This window comes from Pristiophorus japonicus, chromosome 14, assembly GCF_044704955.1.
Source record: "Pristiophorus japonicus isolate sPriJap1 chromosome 14, sPriJap1.hap1, whole genome shotgun sequence".
In the NCBI taxonomy this organism is placed as follows: domain Eukaryota; kingdom Metazoa; phylum Chordata; class Chondrichthyes; family Pristiophoridae; genus Pristiophorus; species Pristiophorus japonicus.
In genome coordinates, this window is record NC_091990.1 from 174,747,779 (window position 1) to 174,770,242 (window position 22,464).

General features: G+C 46.5%; 1 protein-coding gene across 1 annotated transcript; it reads right to left on the reverse strand.

The window, feature by feature from the left end:
- Positions 1 to 1,718: 1,718 nt before the first annotated feature.
- Positions 1,719 to 20,647, reverse strand: LOC139280243 (ferritin light chain). Its single transcript, XM_070899872.1, has 3 exons — positions 20,332 to 20,647; positions 9,801 to 9,947; positions 1,719 to 5,277 (listed from the first exon to the last, which is right to left on the reverse strand). The coding sequence occupies exons 1-3, from the start codon at positions 20,497 to 20,499 to the stop codon at positions 4,978 to 4,980; spliced, it is 615 nt and encodes a 204-aa protein (XP_070755973.1). The 5' UTR covers positions 20,500 to 20,647; the 3' UTR covers positions 1,719 to 4,977.
- Between the last annotated feature and the right edge of the window lie 1,817 nt (positions 20,648 to 22,464).

A 22,464-nucleotide genomic window follows, 5' to 3' on the forward strand; every position in this document is an offset into this window, starting at 1 on the left:
TTCCAGTGCTCCCCTGGCTAGTCTCCTATCCACTTGCCTCCATAAACATCAGTTCATCCAAAAGTCTGCTCCCTATACCCTGCCCCCATTCCCCCTTCAGTGACTCAGTCCCCAACCCCATACACTTTAAATGTTCATCTTTGTGTTTTAATCCATTCATGGTGTTGCCAATCTCTGTAACTTCCTCCAACTCTGTCTCTCTGGGCACCCACTCTTCCTTCACCCTACCAGTGGTGGTATTTTCATCCACCTAGACTCGACTCCCCAAAATTCCCTCATCTCCACCTTCTTTAATACCCTCCGCCAAATTCATCCTTTCCACATCGTTTCCACATCACTCCTAATATCTCTTTAGGATTGGCGTCCAATGAAAATGATGTTTCTTCAACTTAATCATCATAGGCAGTCCCTCGGAATCGAGGAAGACTTGCTTCCACTTCCAAAGTGAGTTCTCTGGTGGCTGAACAGTCCGAAATGAGAGCCACAGACCCTGTCACAGGTGGGACAGACATTCGTTGAGGGTAAGGGAGGGTGGGACAGGTTTTCCGCACGCTCTTTCCGCTGCCTGCGCTTGACCTCTGCACGCTCTTTGCGTTGAGACTCGAGGTGCTCAGCGCCCTCTCGGATGCACTTTCTCCACTTAGGGCGGTCTTCGGCCAGAGTCTCCCAGGTGTCAGTGGGGATGTTGCATTTTATCAGCGAGGCTTTGAGGGTGTCCTTGTTACGTTTCCACTGCCCACCTTTGGCTCGTTTACCATGAAGGAGCTCCGCATAAAGCATTTGCTTAGGGAGTCTCTTATCTGGCATGTGAACTATGTGGCCTGCCTAGCGAAGCTGATCGAGTATGGTCAGTGCTTCAATACTGAGGATGTGAATAGTGTGCTTTAGGGCAATTGCATTTATTGTTTCGAAGGCTGAGGCAGACAGCCGTGAAATGTTTATGAAAACAAACTCTGCCGGCCTGAATTTTAACTGAATGCGAGTTAGATACCTGTTCTTATCACCATGATTCTGGCAATGGAATTATACCCGAGGATATCAGCTAGATTTTGATAGTGGGACAGTCCCAGAATGTCAGGTCTCAGACTGCTGAAAGTGGGAGATTTGCGGATTCTCTTCCTGACATTTTGCATTACAGGAGGACTTTTCCGTGGCTAGCTCCGATACTTCTTACTCCTTTCAAAAAGTCAAGCGAGGTGGTTCGACTTCCGGAAATAACGGAGCGATTACCCTCTCTGCGCAACATTGTCCCGTCAGAAGCGGCTACCTTCTGCTCGACTACAGTACACAGGGATTGCAGAAACCGCGTCCTGCGGTTATTTAGTTAACTGTGCAGTAAGTCTGAGCGGTGTCTGTGTGGCACTAACGCTGTGTCACACCCTTGGAGCGCTCAGAATCTAAAGGCGATGTTAGTTCCAATTGTGGAGGTGGTTTACACACCTGGCTAAGGAGCTTCACTGAATTGTAACAGAGGTCGCCATTCACGCTAATAATGCGAATAGTGTGCGTTTTTAGCGGAATTGTATCAAAGGCGGAGACAGACAGCCGAGAAATGTTCATTGAAACAAATTCTGTCGGCCTGAATTTTAACTGAATGCGAGTTAAAGATGTGCAAGGTGAAGGCACAGCCTCCGGACTATATCTTTTATAACACACGCTGTGAGTATCGCAAACCTTTTCTCAGACTCTGGACACAAGCAGCGAAGCAGGTACACGGTGTATAAATCGACTTTATTGCAAAACAGTGAGATGAATTGCACCAGTATAAAAAGCATATAAACCCGCAGGCAGCAACCTACATACACAGTGCATCGCTACCTGGCATTGAGCATTGCCAGCAGTAAGCGACATAGAAGAGAGACAGGCTAGCAACCCATTCCACAACACAGCTTTACAGAACCAATTGTAAATCACGCCTATAATCGTGTCAAGTAAGACTGTGAAAATACCTTTTTTTTAAAAAACTGTATGAAAAATATTTGGAAAATCGCTTTCAAAAAGGCTCTGATTTAAGAATAAATTTATACTGCGATACAATATTTCAGCTTCTGAAAGGTTATAAAACTGCACTTTCATTTTTAGTTTTTAAAATATTTTAAGTGTTGAATGTAAGGGCGCGCGCACTTGTAATGCCTGCCGCTGGGATGTCAAGGGAAGGCAGACAGGAGTCTAAGAGGGTTTACTGACCCAATGATGCCAGCCCCGCGGGGAGACAATGAGGCAGCGGGGAGGCTGTTAGAATACACCTTGCTGACTTGGAGAGAGTCACGATCCAAAAGCCGTCAAAAGTTTCTCACTGCAGGGAATGGGGACGAATGATTTGGACGAGGGGATTAAATGTAGTATCTCCAAATTTGCAGATGACACTAAGTTGGGTGGCAGTGTGAGCTGTGAGGAGGATGCTATGAGGCTGCAGAGCGACTTGGATAGGTTAGGTGAGTGGGCAAATGCATGGCAGATGCAGTATAATGTGGATAAATGTAAGGTTATTCACTTTGGTGGTAAAAACAGAGAGACAGGCTATTATCTGAATGGTGACAGATTAGGAAAAGGGAAGGTACAACGAGACCTGGGTGTCATGGTACATCAGTCATTGAAGGTTGGCATGCAGGTACAGCAGGCGGTTAAGAAAACAAATGGCATGTTGGCCTTCATAGCAAGGGGATTTGAGTACAGGGGCAGGGAGGTGTTGCTACAGTTGTACAGGGCCTTGGTGAGGCCACACCTGGAGTTTTGGTCTCCTAACCTGAGGAAGGACATTCTTGCTATTGAGGGAGTGCAGCGAAGGTTCACCAGACTGATTCCCGGGATGGCGGGACTGACCTATCAAGAAAGACTGGATCAACTGGGCTTGTATTCACTGGAGTTCAGAAGAATGAGAGGGTACCTCATAGAAATGTTTAAAATTCTGATGGGTTTAGACAGGTTAGATGCAGGAAGAATGTTCCCAATGTTGGGGAAGTCCAGAAGCAGGGGTCACAGTCTAAGGATAAGGGGTAAGCCATTTAGGACCGAGATGAGGAGAAACGTCTTCACCCAGAGAGTGGTGAACCTGTGGAATTCTCTACCACAGAAAGTTGTTGAGGCCAATTCACTAAATATATTCAAAAAGGAGTTAGATGTAGTCCTTACTACTAGGGGGATCAAGGGGTATGGCGAGAAAGCAGGAATGGGGTCCTGAAGTTGCATGTTCAGTCATCAACTCATTGAATGGCGGTGCAGGCTAGAAGGGCCGAATGGCCTACTCCTGCACCTATTTTCTATGTTTCTATGAATGTAGATCCAATCCTGAGTTGGCAGAAAGCGAGGTCATGTCCAGAGCGCACTTACAGGACAAAAGAGAATATTACCTCGGGCATTCCCTTCGCTTTATAAAACCATTTCGCAACTACTGCCCACTTCTCAGCGAGCTACCTCACTTGATTGGGATGTATTTTTGGTGCAAGACCCCACTAAGAACCGCAGCATAATGACTGCAGTGGGACTTCTCAAAGCAATTCAGTATTGCACCGCTTTACATAAGAAATAGGAGCAGGAGTAGGCCATAGGGCCCCTCGAGCCTGCTCCACCATTCAATACGATCATGGCTGATCTGATCATGGACTCAGCTAAACTTCCCTGCCCGCTCCCCATAACCCCTCACGCAGTAAGGTGCAGATAGGAAACCTGTTGCATAGACATTTAATAGAGATCTATCGTCAACTTGCTCTACTCAAAAGTAAGTGGAAACATAAAATCTGTCTGAAAAATTAATACGCAACATAAATGTCGTGAATGATTGACCCATGGGCGAGAATATACTGTGGCACCGAATATACCACGTCGATAGGCTGGCAAGTGTTAGTCCCTTTCTGTTGCCTAATTGTAAGGACTCCAAGCGACAGAAGAATACTACAGATTTTATACTAGTCTTGGTTTTGTAGATGTGTGTAGTTGCACTTTTGTGTTGTATTTGAACAAGAACCTCGAAATAATGGGCTGTTGGACGCTGTGGTTTCACTGGCATTACCCACGTTGCAAATCGAGGGAAAGGTGTCCTTTTAAAACCCGGCAGAGAATATCCCGCTAGTCAGTTACTGTGCAGCCACTTAAGGACTCATTTAAAGAGTGGAAGCAAGTCTTCCTCGATTCCGAGGGACTGCCTATGATGATGAGTCAGTTAGATTTGTGCCAACGGTAACATTCCCGTTTTAGGAGATGGATCATGCCCTGATTTTAACTCCAGTTGGTCTCCCCGCTCAGGCCCGAGTTAAAATTACAGTCGGGTCTTAATGAAGTCATTGGGCCGCAACCTGCATATGTAAAGAAGGACCCAGTTGGCTCCTAGTGCGTTCCTTGCTGCCTGTTCAGGAGAGCAGCTTAAAATTGCAGATGTTGCGATCATGTCGACTTTACGACAGGTAAGAGCCAGGGCGATTTTAACTACTCAACCGCCAGGTAGCAGAGTTAAAATCGCTCCCAGATCGGGGACAAGATTAACTGGTGATAGACTTGGGAATATGTAACATAACTGATGTACTTGGGTAAAAGAATGGGTCCATATTTGAATCAAATCATGTTCTCACCTCCAGTTATTCTTTACCTTTTTAATACTAAAGAAACTTGGAGACTTTGTACCTACTCTTTGTAAAAGGACCGGGTTCCTGACAATATTTATCTCACTGTTGTTTGGGGAGATTGGACGTGGCTCCAATGTTGGAGCATCTTCCAACCAAAAGTGCAGTTTGCATGGGGCCCTAATGGAGTGTATAAGACTGACTAATAGAAACCTTCCTTCACTGTGATTTATCTATTTTCATAAATTTAAAAATAAATCTCCTGGAACAGGATTGAGGCTCAATGGTTTTAAAAAGGAGACATTTAAATCATTCAGCTAGAAAAGGGGTGAATCGTTTCCTAAAGGACTGAACTCGACGCATTGCAGATAGAAAAGTTGTGATTTTTGGCTTATAGAAAGTAATACAAACAATGACCAGCTCAGGCAAGAGGCCCATCCAACTCTTCCTGCAGCCGGTCAATGAGGTACTCCCCAAAGCTGCCTTGCCCTTCGTCTGTACAACCCAGCCGGTTGGCGTTGGTGATCAAGTCGCCGGCCACTTTGATTTGCCGGATTTTGGGGACGAGCAGACGTTTCTTGACGAAGCTGGCGGTATGGGGGTCCATGCAGCTTTTGCTCAGCGCACAGAGTTCTTCCAAGAAGGTCGCCACCGTTTTCCACTGGCGGAGTGTCAGCTCCAGCGCCTGGCGAATGTTCTGCACTGACTCGGTTCTGGGTTTCTGCAAGGGATCATCAGTAAAAAAAAAATAGGTCAAATGAGGAAAACTGATTTGGGGGGGGAGGGGAAGGGGGCTTCTCCCGCTTGTCCGCTCTAACTTCGGCAGAAACCTCTGGAATGTCTAGGTTTTCCGCCAATGTTACGGCGGACCATCAGGAGAATCCCATGGAAAGTCATCACCAAGAAGACATTTACATTACAAGAATCTTTTGGATGTCTCTGCCGGAGCGCCTGTACTTTCTGCCAACTATTTGGGAGCTGATGTCTATTACGACAATGATTATACTTAGAAAGTAGTTAATTGGCCGTGATGCACTTTGGGACGTCAGGTACGTGGAATGCGTTATATAAATGCAAATTCTTTCTTTACCGCATCCCAGCTAATAGCGGACTACATCTCATGGATATGGATACAGCCCGATCACTTAATGTGTCACCCATTCAAAAGCAAATCCAAAAGCACTTGTGGTATCAAAGACCACATTTCACAACAGTCACCTGACATCTCTGATGGGTTTAAGGCATTGTAATTACTTTCACGAATCTGCTATTTTAATAAGATACTGACACTTTGCAGAAGTTTTTTTTGTCTTGTTTTGTGATCATCATTTATCCTGGATACAGGTCCATTCTCAGACCAACAACTACCCATTCCCCGTGACTATGACTTCATGTTGCTTCAATTTTTTTTTAAAAAGACTTCAGCTCTATTGTGGTTGAGTTGGTCCAGGCAACTTTCCTACACTCTAGTTCATACTTATGGACTGAATACATAAGGCCTGTCATTTAGACATTCACATCGCTGCTGGACTGGACCCTAATTTGATTAAGATGGAATAACTATGGTTACAGATGAAACATATTAGAATTATTGGCATTTTAGTACTGGATGTCCCTGGCACAGCATCGCCCCATAAATCTGAAGTAGTTCCATCTATCATTAGCAAGGCAGCATTGAGCTGTCATAGTGCATGGGAGTCAAACTTCATCATCTGGGAGAAATAAAGACATAGACTATTTGAGTTTGGCTCCCAGTTTGACATCCTCTGAACCGTTTGGATTACTGGTTTGTAACTCAGTATGAGTAAATAACTTGGTAAAATAACAGCCCTTAGCGTACACTGAAAACTGAAATTTATCGCATTTATGGTTGCTTGTCCAGAGTTCTTTATCGTCTTCCAACAACTCCCATAGAACCCAAGGGTCCTCTCTGTATGCACCCTGATTGAATAAAGAAGTTCCAGATGGGTTTCAGAACCACAACAACATTCCCTTCCTCGCCCCTCCTTTAGTTGTGTCATGTATTGCTCTATTTAACCTAATGGCCAACAATACTGTTTCCTGCCTCTTTCTGCCACAAGTTCACTGAGATGACAATTCATGGGCAAAAAACATAATTCATTAATCTATCTAAGAACATAAGAGCAGGAGTAGGCCATTTGACCCCGCGAGCCTGCTCCGCCATTTAATACGATCATGGCTGATCTGATCATGGACCCAGCTCCACTTCCCTGCCCGCTCCCCATAACCCTTTATTCCCTTATCGCTCAAAAATCTGTCAATCACCGCCTTAAATATATTCAGTGACACAGCCTCCACAGCTTTCTGGGGCAGAGAAGTGCACAGATTTACAACCCTCCGAAAAAAGAAATTTCACCTCATCTCAGTTTTAAATGGGCGGCCCCTTATTCTGAGACTATGCTCCCAAGTTTTAGTTTCCCCTATGAGTGGAAATATCCTCTCTGCATCCACCTTGTTGAGCCCCCTCATTATCTTATGTTTCGATAAGATCACCTCTCATTTTTCTGAACGCCAATGAGCATGGGCGCAACCTGCTTAACCTATCTTCATAAGTCAACTCCCTCATCTCCAATCTAGTGAACCTTCTCTGAACAGCCTCCAATGCAAGTATATCCTTCCTTAAATACGGAGACCAAAGCTGCACACAGTACTCCAGGTGTGGCCTCACCAATACCCTGTACAGTTGTAGCAGGACCTCTCTGCTTTTATACTCTATCCCCCTTGCAATAAAGGCCAACATTTCTCTTCCTGATTACTTGCTGTACCTTCATACTAACATTTTGTGTTTCATGCACAAGGGCCCCAGGCCCTCTGTGCTACAGCACTTTGCAATTTTTCTCCATTTAAATTAAAATTTGCTTTTCTATTTTTTCTGCCAAAATCAATAACCTCTCATTTTCCCACATTGTACTCCATCTGCCAAATTCTTGCCCACTCACTTAGCAAACTTGGCTACATTACACTCGGTCCCTTCATCCAAGTCATATAGATTGTAAGTAGTTGAAGCCCCGACATTGATCCCTGCGGCACTCCACTCGTTACTGTTTGCCAACCGGAATAAGAACATAAGAAATAGGAAAGGATTAGGCCATACGGCCCCATGAGCTTGTTCCGCCATTCAATAAGATCATGGCTGATCTGATCATGGACTCAGCTCCACTTCCCCGCCCGCTCCCCATAACCCCTTATTGTTCAAGAAACTGTCTATTTCTGTCTTAAATTTATTCAACGTCCCAGCTTCCAGAGCTCTCAGAGGCAGAAAATTCTACAGATTTACAACCGTTTGAGAAGAAATTCCTCCTCATCTGTTTTAAATGGGCAGCCCCTTATTCTAAGATCATGCCCTCTAGTTCTAGTCTCCCCTATCAGTGGAAACATCCTCTCTGCATCCACCTTGTCAAGCTCGTCATAATCTTATACGTTTCAATAAGATCACCTCTCATTCTTCTGAATTCCAATGAGTAGAGGCCCAACCTACTCAACCTTTCCTGATAAGTCAACCCCCTCATCTGTGGAATCAACCTCGTGAGCTTTCTCTGAACTGCCTCCAAAGCAAGTATATCCTTTCGTAAATATGGAAACCAAAACTGCACGCAGTATCCCAGGTGTGGCCTCACCAATACTCTGTACAACTATAGCAAGACTTCCCTGATTTAATACTCCATCCCCTTTGCAATAAAGGCCAAGATTCCATTGGGCTTCCTCATCACTTGCTGTACCTGCATACTAACCTTTTGTGTTTCATGCACAAGTACCCCCAGGTCCCGCTGTACTGCAGCACTTTGCAATCTTTCTCCATTTAAATAATAACTTGCTCTTTGATTTTTTTCTGCCAAAGTGCATGACCTCACTTTCCAACATTATACTCCATCTGCCAAATTTTTGCCCACTCACTTAGCCTGTCTATGTCCTTTTGCAGATTTTTTGTATCCTCACACATTGCTTTCCCTCCCATCTTTGTATTGTCAGCAAACTTGTCTACGTTACACTCGGTTCCTTCTTCCAATTCTTTAATATAGATTGTAAATAGTTTGGGTCCCAGCACTGATCCCTGCGGCACTCTACTAGTTACTGGTTGCCAACCCGAGAATGAACCATTTATCCCGACTCTCTGTTTTCTGTTAGTTAGCCAATCCTCTATCCATGCTAATATATTATCCCGAACACATAAGAACATAAGAATTAGGAACAGGAGTAGGCCATCGAGCCCCTCGAGCCTGCTCCGCCATTCAACAAGATCATGGCTGATCTGGCCGTGGACTCAGCTCCACTTACCATGAACACTGTGAACATTTATCTTGTACAGTAACCTTTTATGTGGCACCTTACCGAATGCCTTCTGAAAATCCAAATACACATCCACTGGTTCCCCCTTATCCATCCTGCTTGTTACATCCTCAAAGAACTCCAGCAAGTTTGTCATAAAACCATGCTGACTCTGCTTGATTGAATTATGCTTTTCCAAATGTCCTGCTACTGCTTTCTTGATAATGAACTCCAGCATTTTACCAACGACAGATGTTAGACTAACTGGTCCATAGCTTCCTGCTTTTAGGTCTGCCTCCTTTTTTGAATAGGGGCGTTACATCTGCAGTTTTCCAATCCGTTGGAACCTCCCCAAGGAAAAGCAATTTGCCTAAATCAACTTAGTTCAAAAAGAATACTTTTTTGGCGATGTAGAACTCGTTAGCAGAGACGGCAATCTACCATCAGCTAACGGTTCCCTGAGTGACCTTAGATTTGTTGCACTGGCTTTTGACACCATTCTAGAGCTATTAAAAGTTCTCCAGTTACCCACAACGTTGAACAGGAAGATAGAAACATAGAAACTTACAGCGCAGAAGGAGGCCATTCCGGCCCATCGTGTCCGCGCCGGCCGACAAAGAGCCGCACGGCCCTCGGTCAGCAGTCCTAAAGATTACATATAAGCCTATGGACAATGACGGAAAGGCAAAGAGCACCCAGCCCAACCAGTCTGTCCTACCACAACTGCAACACCCTTTATACTAAAACATTCTACACTCCACCCCAACCGGAGCCATGTGATACTGTGATGATGGTATGGATCAGAATTTAAAAGTCACATTACATGTTGGCCAATGGATTAATCTATTTGAGATGAAACCGGTTTGGGATAAACACACTTCTCTCTGCAGGATCTGGTATGGGACGGTCAGATAACCCTGCCTGCTGCTGGCTCGATGGTCGAACTCCTGCCAATACCTGAATGTCCTTAGCGCAGTAGTAACCGCCTCGCTCCTTCTGGTAGTCGATTAAGGATTCAGCGTTCTTCCCTTCCTCTTCAGCTGTTTTCCGGAAATAGCCAGCAACTCTGGGCAGAGCGATGTCATCTTGTTCGAAAATCTGCGCCTGACAAAAAGGGGGGTGAAAGAGCAAGCAGATACAGTGAGTGACGGCCAACAGATTGATCACCAGCTAGATCGGGGCCCCAGGAGCGAGGGAAATCCCTGGTGCCGTTATCACACCATTATTTTATGTTACATTGATAGAACAACGGATGGAGAAACAGAAAAGTTTGGGGCTCAACCAGGTAAAACATAAGAACATAAGAAATAGGAGCAGGAGAAGGCCCTCGAGCCTGCTCCGCCATTTAATACGATCACGGCTGATCCGATCATGGACTCAGCTCACTTCCTTGCCCGCTCCCCATAACCCCTTATTCCCTTATTGTTCAAGAAACTGTCTATTTCTGTCTTAGATTTATTCAATGTCCCAGCTTCCACCGCTCTCTGAGGCAGCGAATTCCACAGATCCACAACCCTCAGAGAAGAAATTTCTCCTCATCTCAATTTTCAATGGGTGGCCCCTTATTCCAAGATCATGCCCTCTAGTTCTAGTCACTCCTATCAGCGGAAACATCCTCTCTGCATCCACCTTGTCAAGCCCCCTCATAATCTTATACATTTCGATAAGATCACCTCTCATTCTTCTGAATTCCAGTGAGTAAAGGCCCAACCTACTCAACCTTTCCTCATAAGTCAACCCCCTCATCTGTGGAATCAACCTAGTGAACCTTCTCTGAACTGCCTCCAAAGCAAGTATATCCTTTCGTAAATGTGGAAACCAAAACTGTATGCATTATTCCAGGTGTGGCCTCACCAATACCATGTACAACTGTAGCAAGACTGCCCTACTTTTATACTCCATCCCGTTTGCAATAAAGGCCAAGTTGGGGTCCCAGCACTGATCCCTGCGGCACCACACTAGTTACTGATTGCCAACCAGAGAATGAACCATTTATCCCGACTCTTTGTTCTCTGTTCGTTAGCCAATCCTCTATCCATGCAAATATATTACCCCCAACCCAGTGATCTTTTATCTTGTGCAGTAACATTTTATGTGGCACCTTGTCAAATGCCTTCTGGAAGTCCAAATACACTACATCCACTGGTTCCCCTTTACCCACGCTGTTCGTTACATCCTTAAGGAATTCTAGCAAATTTGTCAAACATGATTTCCCCTTCATAAATCCATGCTGACTCTGCCTGACCGAATTTTGCTTTTCCAAATGTTCTGCTTCTTTAATAATGGACTCGAACATTTTCCCAACCACAGATGTTAGACTAACTGGTCTATAGTTCCCTGCTTTTTGTCTGCCTCCTTTTTTAAATAGGGGCGTTACATTTGCAGTTTTCCAATCTGCTGGGACCTCCCCAGAATCCAGGGAATTTTGGTAAATTACAACCAATGCATCCACTATCCCTGCTGCTACTTCTCTTAAGACCTTAGGATGCAAGCCATCAGGTCCAGGGGATTTATCTGCCTTTAGTCCCATTATCTTACTGAATACCACCTCCTTAGTTGCTAATATAAAAGGTTAATTCCAAAAACAAAGTACAGCAGTGTGAAGGGCTGACTCATTCCTTATGGCAATGTCTTGGAGGTTATGAATATGGAACCTATAACATGAGAGAAACACCACTGCACGAGGGTTGAGGGCTGGATGGTCTTGTCTCTAACTGCCTCCTTCCCCATGGGCGGAGGAAGAGATCAGCACTGCCCTATCGTGACTTAATGGGTTATTAAATTACTAGGATGGTTACTATTTCAGTGGCGCTTTGTTAGATCCGAAGGTCCAATGCCAATCACTGCTGTTTTTTTTTACCCCCCCCAAATGTTATAATTAACTCGAGTGAAAGACGAGGCGGAAAATTTACTGTGCCTTTTAGCTGTGAATCAATTAGGGCGGATCTTAAAACGTGTTCTTACGCGTAAGTAAGGCATTTTGTACTATAGGACATTCCAATTTTAAAGCAGTATTTCCCGATGACCCAGTTACTAACTTGACGTATACACACGGATCTGTGCCTGGCATTTTAGGGAGGGGAGGGCACTGGGTAAACAGTTTATTAACTTTTATTTTGTGTTCGAGATTGAAGATGACGCATTTAGTAATCGCGTGCTTGTTCCCAGAGTGAAAGCTTGCGAGTCTTTTGGAGAATTCAAGGGGCCAACCTAATTGCAGCAGTGGCTTAAGTTGGATTTTTGTGAATTAAGCACTGAAGGGACTAGGAGTGGCAGGCAGCTGTGCAGCAATGAACAAGGAATTGTTAATGTTACACTGTCTATCTGAAGTGTTAGGTCAGTGCACAAGACAAGTGGAAGTGGCCTTTGGTGTGTCGCTGATCTCTCCAGACCCTGAGAGATGGGAGCACAAAATGAGGGACCAGCAGTCTAGAAATAGTACTTACTTGGTTCTACTCTGACCTATTCAATCATAGCCAAAGCATCTCCAATAATGACACCGTTACCTCGAGTCCCCCTAGGACCTATTCTTGGTCTTTTCATTATCTTCTAAATGCAGCCCCTTCATAACACCATCCACAAACATGGGGTTAGATTCCACATGTATGCTGATGATGCCAAACTGCAATAATGTGCTTCCAACAACCACAACCATTTTCTTATGTGTTAATTATGACATAAGCCACTGGACCCACATTGGCCTTAGTTCTCCCTTGGTGCTATCCTCAACCTTGATGCTGAGGGCAGCTACACTCGCTTCTCCTGTGGCATTCAGCCCTTCTGCTCACATCTAGACCAAGGTTGTGATCAAGTTTGGTTCCCTGGGAGAAAGCTAACTGAGCATAGGTGAGAAAGCTCTTGGTGATTAGGTGCCATCTAATGCCACTATTCGTGACTCCTTTCATTACTTTGCTGAAGATTGAGAGGAAGCTGACAGGGCTGTAATAAGCTGATTTGAATTGTTTTGTATTTTTGTGGATAAGACCAACCTAGACAATTTTCCGTATAGTCAGGTGGATGCCAGTGTCATAGGCGCACTGGAACAACTTGACTGGAAAGGCTGTTTGTTCTAGTATACAGGTCTTGAGGACTGCAGCTGGGATGCTTCACCTGTGGGTATATTTAAACGTTGGCCATAAAGTGATATACCACTTTATACACGCTGCTTAGAAGCTAAAATCACAAATACTCGCTCCTCCACATTATCTAAGGGCAATGGCACAGGAGATTTTTTCCAATTACAGAAAAAAATACTTTTTATATAGCATCCTACTACAGTTCTCAAAAACATCTCCAAACACTTCACGCACAATAATTATTTTGAAATATGATGACTGTTGTTATGTAAGTAAGTGCAACAGCCATTTTGCACAAGGTCTCACAAACAATAATGAGATAAGTGACCAAGTAATCTGTTTCTGGTGGTGTTGACTGAGGGAGGAATGTTGCCTAGGAGAACTTTTCTCTTTGGATTTTACCCTGGGATCTTTAATACTGACCAGAGTCACCAGAACAGTAAGACAAGACCTTGGTTTAACATCTCATCTGAAGAATGACTCTTGTAACGATAACAGCACAAATTGCACTTTTAAATGTATAAACTATCCCAAGGCACATTTCAGAGAACAAAATCAACCAATCAATAAACACAGAGCCATGGAGATAGGAGTCGATTGAAAGGTTGGTTGAAAAGATGGGTCTTTTAAAGCTGGAAAGAAATGGAGAGACCAGAAGATTTAGGAAGGGCACTCCAGATAGCAGGAGACGCCTGAAGTATGTGCCACCAATGGCGGGGCAAAGGAAAGACTGACTGATAAAAGGTTAGAGTCCAAGAATAGACAGGTGAAGGAGCACATTTAAGGCTGGAGGAGGTTGCAGAGATCAGATGGGGTGATGCTGCAGAGGGATTTGAAGACAAGAACGGGGATTTTAACGTCTTATACATTTGGGGTACAGGGAGCCAATTATGTAAGGACTGAGTTGAAAACTGGGCCATAGTGCAGGATGGGTTACAGGCCTCTAGCCTTCCTGACTATTCCCACCCTACCCTTGACCTCAGTTAAACCCTCACAACACTACTTCTTTCCTATTTCCACCTCAACTCTCACCAGATTCAGTTCTTCCATAAAGCTCCTGCTGCTTTGACTCCCCTCCTAACTCAGGTGACCATTAATCTACCCCTCCTTGACCCAGCAGCTCTTGCTATAGCCCTTGATCTCATCCGCCTTCCTGGATCCTTGCACAAGCTCAACTTGATGGTGTGTATAATTTTGTGTAATCTTGAGCTGAGTTTCAAAGCTTATGTTCAGTCTGACCAGATTGCTTGCTTTTACTTTTGAAATATTGCCCATCTCTATCTTACCACACCCCCATTTCTGCTGTAAACCTCATCCCTGTTTTTGTTATATTCAACTTTTCCAATAATCTCTTCAATGGGCCTCACAAGCTCTACTCTCAATAAACTCCAACTCATCTAAACTTCTACTGCCCGCAACCTATCACAGGTGATATACTGCTCACCAATTGGTCCTTGCTGAACATCAGAATCCTCAACAATGTCCAGACATCCCTCTGTATTCTTGCTTCTCCATTCAGTCCTACCTCCCTGTTTGTATCCTCTGCTCCTCCGACTCTGGTCTAATCTGTTTCCCCCTCCCTCCATGGTACATCAATGCAAAACTTTCAGTCATCTGCCACCATACTCCCACTCCGTCAATTCGTCACCTTGTGACACATCTTCGCCCTCCTTCAAAATCTCCTTGACCGAGCCTTTTACTCCTTCTCCATTCTTCCTCCTACTCCTGCTCAAGTCTGATTCCAATTGTGAAGAACTGGAGGTTCTGCTATGTTAAAATATTCGATGCACACATGCTGCAAGTTCAGATAACAGTGGGCATTTGTCAATTATGGTAACAGTGCAGTTCATCAGGTCTCCTGTGGAAGATTCAGCAATATGGGGTGTTACTTTTTAATTCACAATTGACCTAATGGTATTGAGTTTAGAAGGGGCATTGAAACGAAGGGGCGGACATTCTGGCAATTTTCAGCTTATGTTTCTGGTTGGAGCGGTGTAGGTAGCGGGAGAGAGGCAGAAGTACGGGCGGGTCGGAGTAGCTGTCACCAGCTGGGGGCGGAAGTGGGGGCGGGTCGGAGCGGCCGACGTTCCAAGTCACCTGCGCCGATGACATCATCGTGCTGGCGCGTCACAACGTCCCTCCCCTTCAGTTAAAGGGGAGGGCCGCTGCGAACTCTGCAGCCAATTTAGTGGCAAACACTGGGCCACCAGGGAGGATTTGTGGCACCGACTGGTTCCAGTGGCGCAATTCCACATGGGGCAATTTCCCGCGGGGCAATTTCGGAAAGGGAGTCGCCACTGAACATTTCAAGTACTAATAGTTCTTGATAGCCAGCTTTAATTTTTCCCATTTTTTTTCCATCCTAGCTGAAGGTGCCAATGCTGGTTATGGTGAAGTTCAATGGACTCAGCAGACCTCCAATATCCAACACAAGCTGCTATTCTTTGTTTGTTGAGGCAGTGCCAGTCCACACACTATTCAACTAGCCCAATCTCACTTTCATTCGCGGTCCAGAGATACGAGAATTTTCCAGCCAGAGCACCAAAGTAAGGGTCAGAAGCTGGGTAAATTCCCCTTCTCTCAGGGGTGCTAAGGCCTTTTGTAATGATGCAACTAATGCCCTTGTTCAGATCAGCTCATTTAGAAAAGAGCAAACCTGCAGGTTTTCTGCCTTATATGGTTTGGTATTAAATTGCCCATTGCCTTTACAACTAGGACCCAAGAGGAGCATCTTAAAATGCTTTTAGACTGCTATTCCACTACTTTTCATGTAGATGTTAACTGGTTTTAGGTGCACATCGATATAAGATGACAGCATAAATCAGGACTTGTGCTGGCAATCTCCAGTAATTGGTTGCACACTGCCTGTACTGTGTACTGAGCGCAGTATAACTCCCAAGGTCTGCCTGGGCACTTTTTAAACTCTAGGTAAGCCATTTAATGTTCTGAGAGAAGAGATGTTCCCATCTGCTCTGTAACATTAAAAATGAGCAAACCTTCTATGCCTGAGCAGAGTGTGATACATATTGAGGCAGTGTACTTAGGTCTGCCAGCTAACTATTGCAATGCTTACCTACCAGTCTCTGAATGGTATCTGTAATGTAACAGCAGCCTTTAATCAACTATTTTCACAGTTAATACCTATGCACTTCCCAGAGAAAATCATTAAACACAGAACATTTGCTGCTGAACTCAGAGCTAGGCTCCTTATGTTTGACAATTCCTCAGATCAGCTCCTCCCGCATGCACAACAGTTGGCGTGGTGCAGTATATTTTCAAAACCAAAGAGTGACCAATCTTGTATTGCTAATCTGAGATGCTCCAGCAGACACATTATGCAATTGCTCCTTTTTCAAACCACTTCCACTTATTTCCAATTCAGTGCACTTCTACCGCCCAAAAAACTGTCTTTGCTTTGCACTAAATACACCTCATCAGCGACTGATCGAGGGTCAAAGTATACAGTGAGCTCCAGTGCTTCTTGTGTTGTATTACAATCCGATTCTGAATCACAGAACTAATGAATGGAAGATGATAATGACACTGCAGCTCGCTGAGACTTGGGTACGTTATACTGTAGCTAAGTCTGAGACTGGTCACTACACTATAGGTTGGAGCCAAGCAGTACCGTGTTTATATTGTCTGGCATCCCGACTCTTATTTGAATTTCCTTTACTGGGAGAGAGCTCTGTGCATACAAATGTTTTGGGATGACAGGTGGGAGTGTCCACTCTCTAAAATAGTGCATAGATTTATAAAGTTTCCAGGAAGCTGAAAAGATCCCAGTTTTTGCACTGAAGCTATACCTCGTGCAGTGTCAAATCATTCTTCAGGGAGTCCCAAACCACTCTCCTCTGGAGTCAAATGGGCCCAATTTTGGCCATGACTTGCATCAATTCTTTTGGAGTAAGTTGCTTTTTCTGGCGTAAGTTTAAAAAAATGCCATTTTCCCCCCAAAATCTGCTCTAGAGTAAGTCAGTTAGGTACGATTTTTTTTAGTTCAGTTTTTTTTTCCAAAAGGGGGCGTTCCCAGCCACTTACACCAGTTTTGGCCAGTTATGCCACTTTGGCCAGCTAAAACTTACTCCAAATCGACTTAGGTCAGCGTATGTGGCCAGCTCTGAAAAACATTGCGGGCAGTTAAGAATTCGGTGCAGGTTAGTACATTTAAAGCACCAACACTTATAACGCACAAAATAAGCATTCAATAACAAATAAAAAATACAAGGAAGCTGAGGACCTGCACCAAGGCTTACAAAGCACTAAACAAACCACACAAAGTAATAAGCAATCAATCAATAACAAATTAAATATTTAAGTCCTACTTTTATGCCAGATCAAGTTTTTTTTTTAAAGATCCCCCCCCCACCCAAAACTCTCCTCCTCCTCCCCCCCACCCCCAATCAAAACTCTCAAGCACAGCCATCAATAAATAAAAAAAGTAAAACTGAAGTCCTACCTTGGCCCGAGAAGTCAGCGGGACGGCCGGTCGGTGCGGGAGACCAATCGGCCGGGGATAGGTTGTGGCGAGATCGGGGCGTCCCTTCGGCCGGGGATAGGGGCTGCGAGCATCGGGTCCTGCTCACAGGCCGCAGCACACGCTGGGAGGGCAGGAGCATGCGCGCAGGCTTCACTGCGCATGCGCGCAGGTGCCAGCAGTGCTTTCCGTGCTGGCCTATTGCTCCACCCCCCCCACTTCACGAGCTACGCCACGCTGGGACACCGGAGACTTGGCAGAGCAGGCAGGATGGGGCCCCTTTTCTTTGGTGCCGTTTCCAGCGCGCAAAGCCGGCGCATTTAAAGTAAGTGCGCCGAAAAAAGGGGCTGGTGAAAATTGGACCCAATAGTACTAAAATTGCAGGATAAATGCATCGTTAACCTGCAAGCATTATAAAAAAATCTATTTTGGGGAAAGGCCATTTTATTGCTGATCCTCGAGGCATCCTCAGTACTGTTCATTGTTAACCCATTTTGGTTTAAAATGTAACTTATTTTATGCAACTCACTGAATTAAAAAGAAAAGTTCACATTTTTAAAATGGGTTTGCAATGTGCTAGGCTCAACTAGGTCAGTGATTTCACTCCTCTAACATTACTCCCCATTATTGGCAGCCCGGTTTTAAATGAATACCTCTGCCCCATCTCAGCACAAACTCTCTCACAGTCCATCACCCTCTCCTTACAACAGCTCTACCGTGTGTCCCAAGATCTTGTATTAACCAGGTCCCACTGGTGACCATACGTACGCGTTTTCCGGGGACAGTCCCCGGATTAGGTGCCTATGTCCTCTGAAGAGTCCCTGGTTCAGAAAACTCACCCCGTATAGAGTCTTTGCTTTTTTTAAAAGCACGAATGAATGTACAGAAACCCCGGGGGAGATTCTCCACTCCTTCCTGCCCGGTTTGAGCTCAGGAACGGATTCCATGAGCCGGTTCAACGGAGGCGGCAATGGTGGCCCCGCCTTCCCACAATGCAGCGCAGCAGAGAAAAGGCCTCGTCGATAGCTCGGCCCACACTGCGCTCTGGGGGATTGAGTCACCTGCCCCCGTGTCGTGGCCAATAGTGAGCGGCCGGACGGCGGAACCTTTAAAATGCACGGGAGAAGCCGAGTGAGAGCTGGTGGGTGAATGGATTTACTTCACCTCAGAGATCAGTATGGTGTGTCATTTTTTTTTTTACTGAATGAGGCGAGCTCTAAATTCTCCTACTGGGAAGAGATTTCTGAGACTTTCTGAGACAGAAGGCGTTTCACACCTCAGTCTGTTTGGAACAGATTTTAAAATTGAGAAATTAAAAGTTAGGGTATTTAGGGACGAGTGCAGATTGCTAGAGACATGCAAGATTCGAGTTTCAGAGTAAAGTGAAAATGGCACTGTCTCTACACGTATTCCACTCGCAGAAGCAAAAAAGGTGAAATGCGCCCTGGGTACTTTGCTGTGCTCTCTCTCACCATGTGTGTCCCCGGATTCGGTTTAGAAAATATGGTCGCTCTAATCTATTGCCCACAATCTCACAGAGGTGACCCCAGTCACATTGACTAAAGTAGCTGCTTAAGCCACTGGTCAGTACTAAAGACACATGGAGAGGGATCGGACACCACTCACCCTCTCCATCCCCCATCTTCCAGTACAAGGACCAATCTGGGAGTAGGCAGCAGACACAACCCACCCCCCACTCTCCACACTCCCCACCACAAGACCCAGTCAGGGGGATGTAGCAGACAGCACCCATCATCATCATCATAGGCGGTCCCTCGAAATGAGGATGACTTGCTTCCATGCCAAAAAAAAGTTCACAGGTGTTTCAATGAAGGACCTGAACTACATCCTGAAAGGTGGAAGATGTCTGTGCGTGGATTTTTTTAACGTGTGGTGGCCGCTGCACACCAGCTACCATACAGGCTTGACAGAGCTAGGCCTTGGTCCAGTGGCAAGGGATGAACCAGGATGACTGGAGACCTGCTCTGCTGCACGGACCTAGTGCGCACACATATCGCAGTGTGGGCTGGCCCGTGCTGCCCCTGGCCCCGAACTCATGCCTCCCCTGGGCCCCGATCACGTCCCTTCAGCCCCCAGTACAAGCCCAAGTCAGGGGGATACAGGAGACACCAGCCTGTCCCCCCCCCCCCCCCCCCACTGCCCCCAGTACAAGACCCAGTCAGTGGGGGGGGGGAAGCAGACACCAGCCTCTACCCTCCCAGTCCCCCCCTCCACCCTCCCAGTCTCTGTCCCCCCCACCTCCCTCCCTCTCCCCAATCCCCTGGCCCCCTCTCCCCCCCCCCACCCTCTACCCACCCCGGCCCCCTCTCCCTCCTCCGTGCCCCCGCCCCCAGTACAAGACCCAGTCAGTGGGGGGGGAAGTAGACACCTGCCCTCTACCCTCCCAGTCCCCCCCCCCCACCCCCTCCCTCTTCCCCCTCTCCCTGCCCCACCTCCCTCCCTCTCCCCACCCCTGCCCCCTCTCCCTCCTCCCCACCTCCCTCCCTCTCCCCACCCCTGCCCCCTCTCCCTCCTCCCCCCCCATCTCCCCTCCCTCTTCCCCCTCTCCCTCCTCCCCCCCCATCTCCCCTCCCTCTTCCCCCTCTCCCTCCTCCCCCCCCATCTCCCCTCCCTCTTCCCCCTCTCCCTCCTCCCCCCCCCATCTCCCCCCCCATCTCCCCCTCCTCCATCTCTCCCCTCCCTCTTCCCCCTCTCCCCACCCCATCTCCCCTCCCCTCCTCCATCTCTCCCCTCTCCCCACCCCTGCCCCTCTCCCTCCTCCCCCCCCCCCATCTCCCCTCCCCTCCTCCCCCCCCATCTCCCCTCCCCTCCTTCCCCCCCCCCATCTCCCCTCCCCTCCTCCCCCTCTCCCCACCCCGGCCCCCTCACCTCCCCCCTCTCCCCCGCCGGCAGACGCGGAGCCCGGCCGCCTTACCAGAGCCTGCAGGCGGTATGCGAGCTGCTGGAAGAGGTTGATGAGCCCGCACACCGCCTCCTCCACCCTGGGCGGGTAGTTGAGCTTGACCCGGCTCCCGGGCGCCGGCTGGTGCAGGGAGCAGATGGGCAGGCAGGTCTTCTGCCGCTTCCCCCTGGGCTCTGCCATCCGCACCCAGACACACACACACACAATTCACACTCAGTGCAAAACCTGGCACTGGGAGCAGCTCTCGGGCAGCACCGCAACAGATCCTTTCCTCTTCCAGTTCAAACCCAGCCTCAGCCGGATGATGAGACTGCCAGGGTCAGAGCGATCACAAGTCTGGCATGAAATAGATTGCGACTGACAGGCAAATGGCAGGGAGGGAGGGAGGGGACTGATACTTTGAAGGTGATCACGCATTTCTCACCATTTGGCAAATTTTTTGCTTAATCTGCATTGAGTCATCAGCATCAACACATGAGTAGCTGGCCCGCTGAACACATCCACAGAGATTGTTCACGACAGCCCTGGTTAACAGAAACCTGTCTTGACAGATACAACAATTCAAATTTTCAACACCCTTCCAACAGTTTACGCTTATCAGTTCAAAACTGCAACTGCACCTACACTTGAACTCTTGATTTAAAGCTACTCTGTCACATCACTGTCACAATCAGTAGGTTATTGCACTAACACATTCTTGGACGGTTGTCAATAGATGGGCAAAACTCCAGAAACCTTTGGTGTAATCCTAATGGCAAGGCTTCTATTGTGTGTGTGTGTGTGTGTGTGTTTTTTTTTACAAACTTCCTTCCATTCCCCACCCCTCTTGAGGGCATTGGGTCCTGCTAATTTGCTCAGCGAGTGTTGCAGTCCAAGTAGCCATCTTCACATGGGACCCTCGGTGTAGGTGTTGGCATGCTATTCAACACTAAAGGAGGCGCATGTCAGTTGAACTCAATCTGTCCTCGCCTGATGTTCCAAATTGTAGCCTGCTGTAGATACCATCTTAGGTTCAGTGGTGCCTGTGGTGCATACAAGGAGTTTAAGCGTCCTTTATGGGGATTATTCATGCTGTCCTATGGTGATTGGCAGATACAGCAGGAACGGTTGAGCGACTCTGGAGGGATGTGATCGGGGCCCTGGAGAGGTGTGAGTTCGGGGTCAGGGGCCCAGGGTCAGCACGGGCCCAGCCCACACTGCGATATGTGTACGCACTAGGTCCGTGCAGCAGAGCTGGTCTCCAGTCGTCTGGGTTAACCCTTGCCACTGGACCAAGACCTAGCTCTGTCAAGCCCATGTGGTGGCTGGTGTGCAACGGTCACCACACGTTAAAAAAATCCACGCACAGGCATCTTCCGCCCTTCAGGATGTAGTTCAGGATCCGGAATATTAGGTTCTTCATTGAAACACCTGTGAACTCATCCTTTTTCGGCGTGGAAGCAAGTCATCCCCGTTTCGAGGGACTACCTATGATGATGATGATATACAATAGCGTAACCCAAAGATGTAATAATAGTGACCTAGACTGCGTACGTGTATTTCTTCAATCTCTCTGAAGGCAGACCAAGCACGGTTGATGATGAGATGAGGATCGATATGTTCACTTATTTCAATCAATGCAATGTATCTACAGGTAATAAAATAACACAATCAACATACCACGCTTCCCCACATCAGTGGGTCATCTTACTTGATTTAAAACAGAATGACTATGAATTCTAGCTTATAGCCCAAGGCAGAACTTTCTCTTCTTACGGTCTCTTTTTTTTCTGTGCCTGCCTTTTCCGGGGCCTCTTTCTGCACAGAATGTGATCGAAGGGTTTTCCAACGTAATATTTGTGATTTATTTTGAATACCCAGGGAGCTAACAAATCGCTTATTGTCTAGTCTTTGGGGACAACCAAGTTCATTTAATGTACTAACCACCTCTTCAACTAGGAACCTTTCTTTTGACTTGAGAGTGCAACTTTGCTTTGCTTTTAAAAAAACAGAATAACTCATATTTTCAAATCTTTTCTGTGGAAAAGAGGTCAAAACGTCTTTAAATATGACATCTGTCAATCAAGCTTTTCTAGCAAAGGTCCCTGGAGAGCCATCAGTGGAACATTTTGCCCTTCTTTGCTCAGGACATTGAAGCCAATTCTA

Bases quoted from the DNA above. Each gene is read 5' to 3' on its own strand.
- LOC139280243 (XM_070899872.1), bottom strand. From the start codon at position 20,499: ATGGCAGAGCCCAGGGGGAAGCGGCAGAAGACCTGCCTGCCCATCTGC. The intron at 9,948-20,331 runs GTAAGGCGGCCG...CCTTTTTGTCAG, and splicing joins CATACCGCCTGCAGGCTCTG to GCGCAGATTTTCGAACAAGA. The intron at 5,278-9,800 runs GTATTGGCAGGA...GATCCCTTGCAG, and splicing joins ACTGCGCTAAGGACATTCAG to AAACCCAGAACCGAGTCAGT.